At 34.0% G+C, this 15,655-nt stretch overlaps 2 protein-coding genes across 2 annotated transcripts; one reads left to right on the forward strand and one right to left on the reverse strand.

Moving 5' to 3' along the window:
* Positions 1-183: 183 nt before the first annotated feature.
* Positions 184-1,746, reverse strand: LOC121391903 (transcription initiation factor TFIID subunit 11-like). Its single transcript, XM_041523368.1, has 3 exons — positions 1,592-1,746; positions 996-1,118; positions 184-376 (listed from the first exon to the last, which is right to left on the reverse strand). The coding sequence occupies exons 1-3, from the start codon at positions 1,744-1,746 to the stop codon at positions 184-186; spliced, it is 471 nt and encodes a 156-aa protein (XP_041379302.1).
* Positions 1,747-6,276: 4,530 nt separating this feature from the next.
* LOC121391906 (probable D-lactate dehydrogenase, mitochondrial) lies at positions 6,277-14,728 on the forward strand. Its single transcript, XM_041523370.1, is given in 16 exon segments — positions 6,277-6,307; positions 10,655-10,758; positions 10,761-10,812; positions 10,815-10,930; positions 11,328-11,469; positions 11,531-11,581; positions 11,584-11,689; positions 12,862-12,967; positions 13,015-13,087; positions 13,090-13,236; positions 13,774-13,901; positions 14,041-14,085; positions 14,088-14,133; positions 14,181-14,227; positions 14,229-14,293; positions 14,551-14,728. Coding segments are annotated over 16 exon segments (1,437 nt in total).
* Positions 14,729-15,655: the final 927 nt, after the last annotated feature.

Raw genomic sequence — 15,655 nt, forward strand, 5'->3', positions numbered from 1 at the left:
GTGATTTCTCACTTCAAGAGTTTCTGCCTGCAAATAGTTGAAAGTTATATTTAGATAGCATTTTATGACATCATTCTAATGCTACTTAATTTACACTTAGCAGTTATATTTAGATACATAAATATGACATCATTCTAATGCTATCTTAATTTAAAAGTTTTCTTATAACGAGTACATAAAACTTTATTTTTCTGTCTTAATTTTTCGAACAGATTCTCGGATATGTTTAGGACGTAGGGGTCCTCCTTCATTTCTATTATCTCTAGCTTGACAGGCTGCTTCCACTATCTCTCCAACATACACTTTAGCCATACCAGCCATCGCTATGACAACGTTTTGGGACACAGATCCTCCTACAATAGACTGCATAAGTTTCCTGTTAAAAAATAACCACAAGTGTTCCAATATTTCATACATCAGTCCCAAACATCGCTTAAAATTGGACATGGGGTAACATTTGAGTGTACTTTAAAGCACTCGTCATGTGCAAGCACTTGATACCATAAGCATTTTTAAGTACCTACAAGCGAAAAGACTGCCAGTTCTTTGTACACTTCACATATTCAATTAAATCATATCATTATGTGTAAATTGCACAAAAAGCTTAGATATAATTCAGTTGCTTTGCACATGGGACTAGAAATAGCCGCAATGTGTTTAGGAGTTCTTGCATCTTCTGCCTCTGTAGAGAGGCCCTTTAGTGTAGCAAGAAAAGTGTTTAGGCCCAAAAGGGGCCAACTTGTAGACGTGACACCTCACAAATTAATATTTATACAGATGTAATAATAAATATTTGAAAAATAATTTGAGTAGTTTTGTTAAAGTGCTCATGTTTGTGCTTTAAACAGTTTTAAAATGCTTGAAGTTGTGCTTCAAGCATTTCACTAAATGCTTGTCCCATGGTTGCTTAAAATGTAGAGTTTTTAGCACCATGATGCTTCATGTGATTGTCATGTGATCTACTAAATGTGTCATATTATTATCATGTGATGTACCTGACATTGCTCTTTTGAAATGTGGAACGTCGAAATATTTCATATTGGTCAAGTTGTTGACTATTAAATGCTGACACAAGCAGCTGGAGTTTTTTTCCGCCTCCATCTTTTGTTCCTTGGAAGCTAAAACAACAAGAAATATCTATTAAAAATTATAAATGTATTCTGTCAGTATAATCCAGTGTGCTATTTGTTGCTTGGAACTCTTTTTTTAAATAAATATATATTTCTTTTATTGTATAGTGATAAAAGTTGTTAGGAATTCGTAATCTAGCAATTTTTATAAATTAAATTATACAATCAAACTCATTTTATGGTAATAAATGACGAAAACTGTCAATTTTTAAAGGGACTTTTGTTCAAATGGTTCTATGTTCAACTTGCCCCACGATTACATCATTCAATGGATCTCTAATCCTTACACTTTCAATTTTTTCAAATCCTAACTAAGTATTGTATTGTGCTTACTGAAATCAGTAAGAGACATTCTCACAGGACCCTCTAAACTAATTCAAAAAGGATAATTACAATGTTTGATTTCATACAGTATTTGCAGAGTTACAAGAAACCACACCTCTAAATCTTAGGCTATTTACTAAAATATACTTTGTGCAACTGTGTTGTCTTCATTTGGTAATACTTCTTCTTCTGATTTCCCTTCAAGCACATGTTCAACCTTGGCTTTCTTAGATGATGGCGGTTTATCTTCAGCTGGTTCATCTTTTGTCTCCTCCTTTTTCTTCTTCCCCATTTTAAATAGATGTAATCAATAATAAACCACACCCCCCAACAATAACTATTAATAACATTATTAATAATTGTTTTTTTTATAATCGAAGAGAGTAAATTATACAATATTAATTATTAGATAGCTTAAAATGACATAGACATTAGATATAAGATAATGGATTGTGTTTACCTTTTAAAAAGAAAGAAAAAAAGCTGCAAATGATAACTAAAGATCATTTCAAGTGACTAATTAAGTCTTAAAGTAATAATACACACAATATCCCCACTACTAGCATAGCCACGCCCACTACAAACCAAGGTAAACTGCTGTCACGTGTTTCTTGACTGCGCAAGTTAGACTGCATGTCACCGACCTTAGCTTGTAATCGAGATTGTCTCTCTGTTCTAGCTCGTCGACGAATTTCAGCAGCCTCCCTACAATATTGAAGATAGCAACTTACTAATGGTAGCTATTCTAGGTCACTGTAGTAAGTACTGATGTTTACTAGTCTAGAGCTTACTAATGACAGATATCCTAGGTCACTGTGGTAAGTACTGATGTTCACTAGTCTAGAGCTTACTAATGATAGATATCCTAGGTCACTGTAGTAAGTACTGATGTTTACTAGTCTAGAGCTTACTAATGGTAGCTATCTTAGGTCACTGTGGTAAGTACTGATGTTTACTAGTCTAGAGCTTACTAATTGTAGCTATCCTAGATCACTGTTTAAGTACTGATGTTCAGTAGTCTAGAGCTTACTAATTGTAGCTATCCCTAGATCACTGTGATAAGTACTGATGTTCACTAGTCTAGAGCTTACTAATGGTAGCTATCCTAGGTCACTATGGTAAGTACTCATGTTCACTAGTCTAGAGCTTACTAATGGTAGCTGGTATGCACTACTCATTGTCCTAGCTAAACATTTAAACTGGTGATCTCACATTATTTTTGGGTCCTCAGGAGGTGCCACTGGTTGCACAACAGGTAGATCTTTAGAAGGATGTACTACTGATGGTTCATCAGTAGGTACCTCTTTTATCACTTCCTCTGTTCTCTTTTCCTCTGTCCCTATCTCACGATTGGAAACCATTCTCTCCAATTCAGTTAGTTCCTGAATTAAAGCTTTTTCTTCAAGAGTATTACTCTCTCTGGGTATTTGATCTTTTGGTGGCCTTACTGGGGGGAGGGGGTGGCGGAGAATGACGAGGAAGAGACGTAATCAATTCTCCTCCTCTTCCTACCCTAAAAAAATGATCATCAGGATATCGAGGCTCATCAGGACTTCGACTCCCTTCAAAGTGGACTCCTTTCTAGGTGGAGGTGGGGGAGGGACTTCATCTTCACTTTCCACTTCTTGTCGTGTATTTTGATTCTCCATTCAAATACCATTTGTTATCTTCTTCTTCTTCAGACTCTGATGGGTCCTGTTGTGAGGTTCGTTTGTGATAGCGTACCAGTACTTCCTCAATGTCATCTTCGTCAGGTACAGGGATTTGAGAACCATTAGGATACTTTTCATATTGTGGTGGTCCTAAATAATAAATATAATAATAAATACCTTGCAATTAATATTATTAATATATAAAAATATTTAATAACTAGTTCATACCAGGTGGTGGTAACGAAGGGGGTGGGGGAGGAGGAGGAGAAGGTGAGGGAGAGGGAGTGTAACCTGCTAAGAGATCAGGTGGGCGGGGTGGTAAAGGAGGAGGTCCATCCCCCTCAAAACGATGATTGTAAATGTCAACACCTTGACTGGGACCATTAGATACTGGCTGTAACATTTCTCCTAATATATGAGTGCAATAAGATCCAGTAGTTTACAAAGAGTACATTTATTTTATCTATATGTCGGTTGTTGGTGTGTACATATTAACCAAACATCAAAGGTGCATTTATCATCCCATCATTGAGTCTTAGGCAAATTTCCAACACAATGTATATATATATGTCCAATTATTTTTGGGATGAGGTCTTGCAGTAAAACTAGGTACTTTTATTTCAAACGTAACACATCATTCCATCTTTGAAAAATGGTTACACACACAACTTTTACACTAATTTCTCTATACTACTATAACTTACCTTCTTCAATCTCCTCTGAATCACTATCATCTTCAGTGGAGTTCATAGCTCCTTGAAAGTATAGCAATATACGAGAAACGTAATTGGTCTGGAGTTTGTATGAGACCCAATCGTTGTTTTCTCATATCTAATAGCATTGACTGAACATCTACTGAATTAACATCACCTGTATCTTCAATCTATAGAGAACATGAGATTATGTACTTAGAACTTATTTATCATAGACAACTTTATTCTATCTAAAAATATAATATTAAACTTTCATCACCTGCCTCTCACTTAATTCATTTCTCCCTCCCTCTATTTTTGCTTACACATCCTTCTTACACCCAGCTCTGACATCCATTAGTCCATCCATCCATCATTAAATCACTTACTACATACCTTTTTTAAACAGACATCTACTAAACAAAACGTTCCTGATCTTCCAATACAGCACTATATTATAACAACACATATAATAGAACTCAATACTTATTTAGAATTACTGTACCTGCAATGAATGACACATGGTCCTACATCTCATTGAGAACACCACTGCTTCGTACTGACTCCAAGAATTCTAGAAAATCATCTGCCGTCTTTGGGACACCAAAATCAGGCCATCGAGTGTAATGAAAATGTAAAATAACTCGTGCTTCTTCCTCTGTCTAAAGAAAAGGGTATAATGTAGTAGTACTTAGAGAGAGAGAGAGGAGAGAGAGGAGAGAGAGAGGAGAGAGAGAGAGAGAGAGAGAGAGGAGAGAGACTCACTCCAGTTTTTTCAAGTCGTAAATGAGACAATCGATAGAATGCATATCTTCAGTTGATAGTAACTCTATTCTATATGGTTCAAATTTCTACAATTGGTTCGTCCAAACCTCTAGGCCAATATGGGTAGCATTTGTTCTGCAAAGACAGAAAGCATATATATTAAGACAATACATATCTATTTAATATCATAATAGTCTTAATTATTAGGAGCTCTCCCTACGTTTGTAAGTACAGTACTGTCAAATTGAGTTGTATTATATTAATAGTCTTACCATAGACCTTTCTACACATTTGTTAAGCATAAGAATCCCTTTTGAATTTTGTTCCCAAATCATTTGCCAAAGTGAGAACTAGTATGGTGAAGAGGACCCTAATGAGTGAATATAGGGAATAAATAGATGGATGAAAGGACAGAGAAATAGTTTTTGATGGGTATATGACAAACAGTCTGATGAAGTTGTCACTCCAATGGGTCTTACTATCTAAAACAAACTAACATAGTTATTAGAGATATCATTACACACACACACAGAGTGTTTGACAATAGTAAACGTAGAGGGCGTTCATGTTTAGACTAGTCAGTTTGAAATACAAGCCACCTTCTGTCATACAACTACTTAACTATATCACATATCACTGACAGGTACATGGAATTGTATGATATATCATCCAAGGATAAAAACATTGTTTACCAGACAAAAGTCACTTGTGTAATATATTATAACCGTACACATGTAGGGCATTAGGGTGTGGTTCCATAAACTATACATATATTTATATAACAATTGTATCTACATTAATGAGGAATGTAATTTATATGTATTACATGTGTAGTATACTTGTTAACTAAGTTTTCTACAGAGGAAGAGAACCCATGTATTCGAGAGTAACATAGACTTGAAACAATAGAAATACAAGATTGTCTAATTGTATAGTCTGGACTGATATATATATCTCTGTCTGTCTCTCTCTATTTAGTCTTTAACTTTAAGTGATCATGACTTTTTTTAAATTGCGGCTTCATTGAGAGTAACATAGACTTGAAACAATAGAAATACAAGATTGTCTAATTGTATAGTCTGGACTGATATATATATATATCTCTGTCTGTCTTCTCTATTTAGTCTTTAACTTTAAGTGATCATGACTTATTTTTTAAAATTGCGGCTTCATTTCAACCTTCAAAGACTAGAGTTGTTGTGAGTCTAGATCACTTAGACTGTCTAATATATCATTAGTTCTTATTGTACTAGTATACTATATACTAGTGGTCATCATCTCACACTAATATGATCACTGATACATCCTGCTCGTGTTTCACAATGTGACATATTATATGTCCTCCTTAAACTGTCATCTCTATGTCCTCCTTAAATTTTCCTGGTAATTCAACACTACATCTCAACTCTATGTACATCAATTGTTTAGCTTCCATGATAATTCATAGCACATTAGAGCCAAAAGGGCAGTGAAATCAGTCACTTTTTTTAATACTATCTCTAATGATATTATTATGACATCAATTCACAGTGTACAAACAGTTCTTAGATCACACTACAATGTGAAGCTAAAAGTATGCCCAGACAAATCTTTCAAAATGCAGCTGTATTAAACCAACAAAACACAAGTTCGTCTTATGACAAATATTTTATTAAATATGAACAGAATGTGAACTAGACAACATTACAGTAATATCATGTAATACATGTTACTATGGAGGGTGTGTACGTGTTTTTCTACATTGGTAAGTTTAGTGCAACAAATTGTGTTCTTGTTGCAATGATAAAAGGAAGAAAATATTGTTGTTATGTAAGAGTCAGGATGACTGATAAGGATATGAATTAAATAAAATGGTTTCTTCTTGGTTATGTGTGTGTCTCACCTGTGTAAGAATGTAAGACCTTTTAACATCTTCTGCCTGGAGGGAGGGAAAAGGAGAGAGAGAGAGAGAGAGAAGTCAACAACCATGTTCTTTGAACATAAACTACAATATCTTTAAAATAACTATTATGTAGCGTTCTTTCCCTTAAAGTAAGTACTATGTGTGATTGTTTAAAATTGTTATGTTAGACCTATCACTAAATGGGGGGAAAGTTTTAAGATAACACAAGAAATGTCGTGTTTTAAAAATAAAATGAATAGTTTAATATTTTTTAATTGATTCACAATCACACAAAGACTGACTTAAAGTGACATCATAATTACATCATCATATTATTAACAAAACAAATCAATTAATAGAAACATGAAATATTGTACAAGATTTAAAATAATAATCAGACAAAACCTATCATCAAATAAACTACACTTCTCCATTCTATATGTGTCTTATATCACTCTGTGGATGTATATATAACTATAAGTAACACCACATACCTAATATATTACTGTATATTACTATTAAAACTGAAGCATGACAAAACCAAGCTACATTGGGAGTAAATAATGTCAGCAGCTCAACTTCTATTGTCTAAATATGGCTTTCTATACCAGACTATTGTACGTATCAAAGGAAAATGTTAACACAACAGAACAAGTCATTCTTTATAGACCAGTCAATAGGACACAGTACCCAACCAGTCAATGAGGTAACTGAGAACATGACAATAGTTGTATTACAATTATAGACAGTTTTGGGACTAGTTGTCTCATCATGTTAAAGGTTATGTCCTAACTTCAGTACGAGTGCTATTTTTTTACTAATAAAATTATTTCAAATAGTAAATTTATCCTTGATGACCATCTTAAAATTGTAAATTTGAAAGAAAAATTTTTTATACAGTTAATACTAACCTCTAATTTCAATAACTAATTCATTGTTAACATGGTAAGACCATCCACTTGTAATTGGAGCACTCACTGGGGTCAAAGGAATGTGCAAATCTTTTTCCTTATTACTATTAATCTAACCTTATATGACCTTTGACCTTATATGACCTATGACCTTACAAGTTTGTATATCAAACCATTAAATGAACAAGGAAACCAAGGAAAACTGATTAGGAGATATAAGGAAATGGGAAAGTCAATAGGTATACATTGTAGACAGTTAGGCTGTTAGTTATTAAAGTTCAATACTCGTACATACAGATAATTAAAGTGTTAGTATATTAAAGTAATTAATTATATAAACATACAAATTTAATCTTTCATTTATAATGTTTCATTTAATTCACTTGGGACTTAGTCTCGACAATTATAACAATAGCTAAAGACATTACCACAAAGTTATCAATACTTTAACACCAGACAACACAAGGTATCCTAAGGTATTCTGTGCATGCCAATTACATAACAATTCCTTTTAGACCCCCTCCAAAAAATTGCAATATAATATTGTGACTGTGACAGATTCAACAACACTCGCTACTTGTAATCAATAGTTCAAATATTTTAAGGACCAGAAGAAATATCTACAATAACATTTGATACTAATAACAGTGTTATATGATAAGACTCTCTCTCTCTGACTGAACTCTTATAAAATAAAAGTCTTGGACAGATTCAAAACTCAAACTCATTCCAAGGCTTCAAATTTTACATGCTGAGACGGAATGATGCCTCAAATACCACACCTGTCTATCTGTTTACCACAATAACTTCTTTGTTTCTTTTCAAACAATGATAACATGAATAAAGAAATTATTAGCCCAGAAACCACAATGACCTAAGATAGTTATTGTTAGAAAGCTCTAAACACCTAGTTACATTGAATTCTTAAGATATAAGGTATTATTATTGAACTAAATACAGCTGTAACACACTCAATATAATTCTAAATACTGTATCCATCAATGGTCTGAGAGAAATCAGCAATACCATAATAGATCACGTACCGTTGATCTAAGCTGATAACAAAATATGCAACATGATATAGTCTTGTCTTAACATCATTACAAACAACAACTCAGCAGGGTACCAGGAATAACATACAATATGTTTGAATAGACAATACATATGTACACCAAATGGATGACACAGATGTGCATTATATTAACCATAATATACATTGGGTGGATTGTTTCATCTGTATGCATATTTCTACTTAAAGCTATAACATAAGCAGCTGGCGTAGCTGACAGTACACGACACAGCAGCAAAGTTTATTGTTTTGATATTAAGCAGGTGTAATAATTTCAATGAAAAATTGTAAGGAATTTTAAATTGATCACTTGAACAGAAACACCTTAGAACATAGCTAATATGCTAAACACAGTGACAATAGGGTTAAATATTAGATTCTTATTAAACATCTCACAATAGATATAGTAATATTATTAATTGTACCAAGAGTTAATAATATAAGAACAACTCTAACAACAAACATGACACCTCCAAGACTCGCCAGTATAAGCTTATTCAACTGACACAGCACATCATAAATGAGCTATTCTTATCTTATGAAAACTATTAAATGGGTCAAGCCCACATTTACCAGGTAAAAAACCACTATTATCATAATATTAAGATAGCTTATAGGTACATGTGTGAATACAGAATGGGAAGCTACAAAAATGGAGTTATCCTTTCCAAACAATAAATGCTTTTTAAACATGGGGGAACCAAGCAGGTTATCATATAATACATTGTATACTGGTCTCTCCTGTATATTAGTTATGTTATTACTGAATTACAAGTGTGGTCATGTGATCAATTGAGGTGAGCAATGTACCTTGACAAAATTAGCATTAATGTAATCATAATCATCATCCAGTTTCACTCTAGTTGCATCAACTTGAAACAAAAGAGAGAGAGAGAGAGAGGAGAGCGAGAGGAGAGAGGAGAGGGAGGGAGGAGGTGGAGGAGAGGAGAGAGGAAAGAGAGAGAGAGAGAGCGAGGGAGAGAGAGAGGAGGAGGGAGAGAGAGAGGGATGGAGAGAGAGGGAGAGAGAGGGGGAGGAGAGAGATGAGAGGAGGAGGAGGAGAGAGACGGGGGAGGAGAGGGAGAGAGGGAGAGAGAGAGGGAGAGAGGGGGAGGAGAGAGAAGAGGAGAGGAGAGAGGGAGGAGGGAGAGAGGAGAGAGAGGAGAGAAGGGGGAGGGGAGAGGGAGAGAGAGAGAGAGAGGGGGGGGGAAGAGGGAGAGAGAGAGAGAGAGAGAGAGAGAGAGAGAGAGGAGAGACGAGAGAGAGAGAGAGAGAGCGAGGAGAGCGAGAGAGAGAGAGAGAGAGAGACGGAGAGAGAGAGCGAGAGTGGGAGAGGAGGAGAGAGAGAGAGAGAGAGTATAATGACATGATAAACAATGGTGCAATCTTAATACAATAGGAAATAGTTATGATTTTATTTCAATATTCATTAAACTTACTAGGTAACACATCACGATAACGATTACGTGGAATATTCATAGGGACGACGAGCCTCACTCTGAGAACCAGCCTGAGATTTTGAAATTTGATGAGATGCTATTAGAGAAAAAAAGAGAGCAAAATGACTTTAAAGCATGTCTATTAATCATACAGAATTCAATTTAAAACATGATACTTGCAATCTCAAGTCAATGTGACCTTTGTAAAAAAAACCTTGAGAGCTTAACATATTTTTGCTTACAAAATGACAAATGAATAATGCAAAAGAAATAGATCATACAAAAACGAAGACAAGTCATATTAGTAATTCATTCCTTATCTCAAAAGTTTTATGCTGACAAGAAGGACATCAGATCCACGACATATTTAAAATTATTTTGAAATTGTCAAATGTACGCTTACTTGAAGAGCGAGTGCCATCCTCGTGTTTCTTCTAGCTCGTAAAACTCGTCCTCCATTGCTGCAGGAAGAGGGTCTCAAACACTTGAAGGACAGAGCACAGAAGATACTAGTAAAAAGCAGTTTTAGAGTAATGAAAAGGTCTATAAACTGACCGCACTTTCCTGTACTTAATTGATTTTCTAATATTCCAACAAAAAGTTAATTTTGAAAGGTTGCACTTTATTGAACCATAAAGTCAAGCTATGTACAGAAGGGCTGTTAAGTATTATAAACATTGCTACAATTGGCTGGAGGCTGCTAGAATTAAAAGATACACAGTTAGTAATCTCTATAAAATAAAGGTAAACAATATATTCACAAATTATTGTTGTTCTGTTTCTCTTATAGACAACATCCCCTGGTCATTACAATGTAATTATGACGTTATCCATCAAAAATTAGAAAATATAGTGGGTAAAAATAATATATCAATATCTCTGGCTGTTAGAGAAAACACCACGGCAAAGATGAGTCGTATCATTTCTGTCTACCTCCTGACGCAGTTGTATTCCAACAAGTGTTGAACATGTCAGTGATATATTAAGATTATGCAACCAGGAACGCATTCCTGTAATTCCATTTGGTACAGGAACGGGTCTAGAAGGAGGAGTGGGTGCTGTTCTGGTATGAATTTAATTTACTCTCAGTTAACCTAACTTTTAATTCACTATTAGGTACAAGTATCAATTAACGTTACATGAAAATACATGTACATGTCCATATAAGGATAATACAATATAAAGTTTATATATCATAATATGAACTAGTAGAACTATAATGAATTATATAATATATATTAAGTAAAAGGTATTAAACCCACATTGTATAATGAGGATGTCCCTATATTAACTTAAGTAATTATTATAATAATGCTGTCCTGATACATGAATCTATTTTAACGACATGATGTGTTACTTGTAACACAATATATTAATAACACATGGTTTTGTTATTTCACATACTATATTAAAAATTATTTATAACATTATTATCTTGTGTTTTCCTCATGTTACTGGAATAGGGTGGTGTTAGTATGGACTTGACTAAAATGGATGCCATCACTGAAGTCCACCAAGAAGATTTTTATGCATCAGTTCAACCTGGTGTAACTAGACATAATTTGAACAGTTATATAAGAGATACTGGACTTTTTTTTCCAATAGGTAAGTTCTAAAACATCAGTACTTACTACAGTAACTTAAATGATATTGGTATTGTGCACAGATCCTGGAGCAGATGCATCTCTATGTGGAATGGCTGCCACAAGTGCATCAGGCAAAATGCAGTGAGATATGGTACTATGAGAGAGAATGTACTGAATCTTCAAGTTGTTCTATCTTCTGGAGAAGTACTTTATACAGCAGGACTTAAAGGCAGAGCTCGGTAAAGACACAGTACTTTAATATCAAGAGCTCTAACATCAATAGTTACCATAAGATGAGTATTGTTAGTTATAGTCTAGAACTTATAGCTATCCTAGGTCACTATGGTAAGTACTGATGTTATTCTACTGAACATCAATAGTTACTATGGTGACATAGGATAACTACCATTAGTAAGTTAAAGACTAGTGAACATCAGTACTTACCACAGTGACCTAAGATAGCTACCATTAATAAGTTATAGACTAGTGAACATCAGTACTTACCACAGTGACCTAGGATAGCTACCATCAGTACTAGAACATCAACAGTCAATACTTACCACAGACTAGTGAACAGACAGTACATTACCACAGTGACCTAAGCTCTAGCTAGTGAACATCACTTACCACAGTGACCTAGGATAGTACCATAGACTAGTAGTGAACATCAGTACTTATTGAAAGATAGCTACCATTAATAAGGGTATAGACTAGTAAACATCTACTTATTGAAAGATGGTACCATTAATGTACTTCTGAGATTTATCATTAACACAGAACACATGTACACTTCATTCCTAGTCCATACACACATACACAAACTCAGTCCATATACATTACCCATAGGACATAATTATGCTCCTGTTAATATCCTGGCTTATATTTCGTTAACAAACCTAACAAATGTTTGGGTGAGACCAGACCACAATATATTATGAGTAACCTCCCTTCACAGTCTGGCCTCAGTACAGAGGTTATAATGTTATGTTTCCTTCAAGTCATATTTGGGTAGAAATTAGTTAGTTCTCGTTAGTAGTATTGTTAATATGATTTTGATAAACATTCCTGCTAGTTCTATTTAGGGGAAGTATCTTATCATTGTTTCTATTGGAACTATATCAAATTAGCCATGTTGCTTTAACTACATAGAATTACACATAATGTTGTTAGTATTGTTATTAATATTACTTATATTGCTATGACAACTTTGTTGACAACACAATGAGGGACTAAGTTATCTAAAAATGGTCTAAAACAACTTAACACACAAGCTACTAGTAATGATACTAGAAAATACACCACTAACACAATAATCCTATATTACTGTGCATACTAACTAATAAGGATAAAACAATGTTGCCATTACCATAATGTACTTGTATAGATAATGGTAATATTTATTTAATTGTAGGAAGACATCTGCTGGCTATAACTTGACCAACCTCTTTATTGGGTCTGAAGGGACATTAGGTGTCATTACAGAGACGACACTTAGACTTTATGGCATCCCTGAATCAGTAAGTTATGCACTGTATCAAAGACTACGGTCTCTCTCATCACTCAGACAATATCTGCAGTGTGTGGATTCCCTTCAATAGAGAGTGCTGTAAATACAACTGTTGAAGTACTCCAAGCTGGGATCCAGTCGCTAGGATAGAGTTTTTAGATGAGCTCTCTTTAGAAGCAGCAAATCGGTTTTCACATCTTGATTATCCAGTCAAACCAACTCTATTTCTAGAGTTTACAGGCTCTCCACAAAGTGTTGAGGAACAAATAGAGATAGTCAGTAAGTATATAATATTAGGATGAGTGTTCAAAACAGTGACAACCATACCACAGCATGCACAGTTGAGGGGGAGAACAGTATATAGTCATGATATAATAAGTGACTAGCTAACCCAGTTATTAGATATTGTTCTAGTGGATTAACATCTAGTAACAGGCTGAGATAGAGCTATAAGTTCATAGTTCATCTTGGTCTTTACGGTGTGCTCTTTGTTTTAATAGGCTACATTGATCCCAATATCTTGATACAATATTAACCTGATCAATTCAAATATTGAAGCAATTGATCCAATATTGATGCAATCAATTCAATATTGAAGCAATTGATCCAATATTGATGCAATTGATCCAATATTGATGCAATCAATTCAATATTGATGCAACATTCAATATTGAAGCAATTGATCCAATATTGATGCAATCATCAATATTGAAGCAATCGATCAGGTCAATATTGTAGTATACATTAAAGCCTAAACAAATTAAAAAACCCAGCACACCATAGGTTTTAACTAACAGTAATATCTTTATTTTTAAGGTATGCTCGCTAAAGATAATGGCAGTTCAGACTTTATATGGGAAACTGATCATGAAGCTAGAAACAAATTATGGAAAGCACGTCATGAATGGTGGTATGCTGGACTAGCATTAGAACCAGGCAAAAAAGTAAACCATTGTCCACATAATACACGATTTATTATGCACAATATATTATATTATCATTATATTGTCAGCTGCTATTTGATAGAAGTAACATTCACATACATTACAGTAATAGTCATATAAACTGTCCTTGTTTTGTAAGGGCTATTCTACTGATGTGTGTGTGCCTATCTCAAAGTTACCACACCAGTTTTAATAGAAACTAAAAATGATTTAGATGCATATACCATCACTGGTAAGATGTCTCTATCTATTCACTGATCTAGTCATCTTTCTTTGTAGCTCCTATCATAGGTCATGTAGGAGATGGTAATTTTCATTGTATGATGTGTAGTAGATACTGATAATAAAGAAGAATTGAAAACAGCTAAAGAATTAGCAAACAAGATGGCAAAGTAAGTCATTACTAAAAAAACACTATTGAATTCTTTTTAAGAATAACCAACAGACTTTAGGTAGTTTATATTTCCATACCTAAACCAAATAAGACTCATACCTATTCTGCTTCCATACCTAAACCAAATAAGACTCATACCTATTCTGCCACTAGTATAGTTGAAATGAATTGTTTGATATAGCTATAATCATCCTGCTATATCACATAAACTCCAGATTTTCCATATAAGGATTTATTGAGTGTATTTCCATATAGGCGGTCTCTTCTAGTGGGTGGTACTTGTACTGGTGAACATGGTATTGGACGTGGGGAAAATGAACTATTGTTAGAGGAATATGGACCTATTGGTATTAAGACAATGATAGCTATTAAGAGAAGTCTTGATCCACACATGATTATGAACCCAGGAAAAGTTATTGAAAAAACTATTTAAAGTCATTAAATAGATCTTTTATTTGTTGTAGTTTTGTTCAAGTCATTATCTTCTGCTAGTTTTTGTACTTATTGTGTTTTTGGGAAATTTTTCAAGTCATTTTCTTCTGCAAGTTTTCAAATAAAGTGTTACATTTTATTCTCCCTAAATGTTATTTTATTGCAACAAAGACACATGACATGTACTGATATGTTCTTTATTATTTTGATAAACATATCCAGAAAAAACGAACCAGTTAGGACTTGCACAATAGGACCTTGTGATAACTAGCACCTGACAACTTATCAAACAGGTCTAGGATACAAGTCCTGACTAGTCCAGGATATGTCTATCAAAAAATAACGATTATCTACTTGTATCACTAATAGTACTAACATATGTCCTATTTAATGAATTGACTAACAATTTCTTGTCATTTAACATTAACAGTTTGTTAACAAATGTACATGTACACTATTATAATATAATGCTAATAGTTTGAGACTACTGTATATAGAGTATTATCATATACAGTGTCTTTACAATGTTAATAGCATAAATAGAAAAGAAAGATATTTGAATATTAACATCAATACTGTATTCCTGAGTACATGTACATGTAAATGTACCAATAAATGTACATGTAAATGTATTACTGAAGACATAATAACAATAAAAAAACAAATATGGCTACTGAAAGTAAGTACCTTTTGAACAGTGTCTGAAAATTATTCATAAGATTGACTATTTCTTTCGTCTGGCTCGTGTGGAGGCAATAGATGGTGTAACCATGGTAACAGTGTTACCATCTTGTCGAATTCGTCCTTTTAATCCTGATAGTGATTCCTCTAAAGCTTTCATTGCTTGCGTTTGAGCTCTCTTGGGTAACTTTGGCTGTGTAGTGAAAAGATGTATAACAATTTATCACTGATAGAATATGTTCACTAA

This window comes from Gigantopelta aegis, unplaced genomic scaffold, assembly GCF_016097555.1.
Source record: "Gigantopelta aegis isolate Gae_Host unplaced genomic scaffold, Gae_host_genome ctg3082_pilon_pilon, whole genome shotgun sequence".
Taxonomy (NCBI): Eukaryota; Metazoa; Mollusca; class Gastropoda; order Neomphalida; family Peltospiridae; genus Gigantopelta; species Gigantopelta aegis.

What these genes read in the sequence shown, in the direction of transcription:
- LOC121391903 (XM_041523368.1), bottom strand. Translation starts at nt 1,746, where the DNA reads ATGGGGAAGAAGAAAAAGGAGGAGACAAAAGATGAACCAGCTGAAGAT. An exon ending in GTTGCACAAAGTATATTTTA is followed by an intron (nt 1,119 to 1,591) that starts GTAAATAGCCTA and finishes TTGTTGTTTTAG; the next exon opens with CTTCCAAGGAACAAAAGATG. An exon ending in TTTCAAAAGAGCAATGTCAG is followed by an intron (nt 377 to 995) that starts GTACATCACATG and finishes ATTTTTTAACAG; the next exon opens with GAAACTTATGCAGTCTATTG.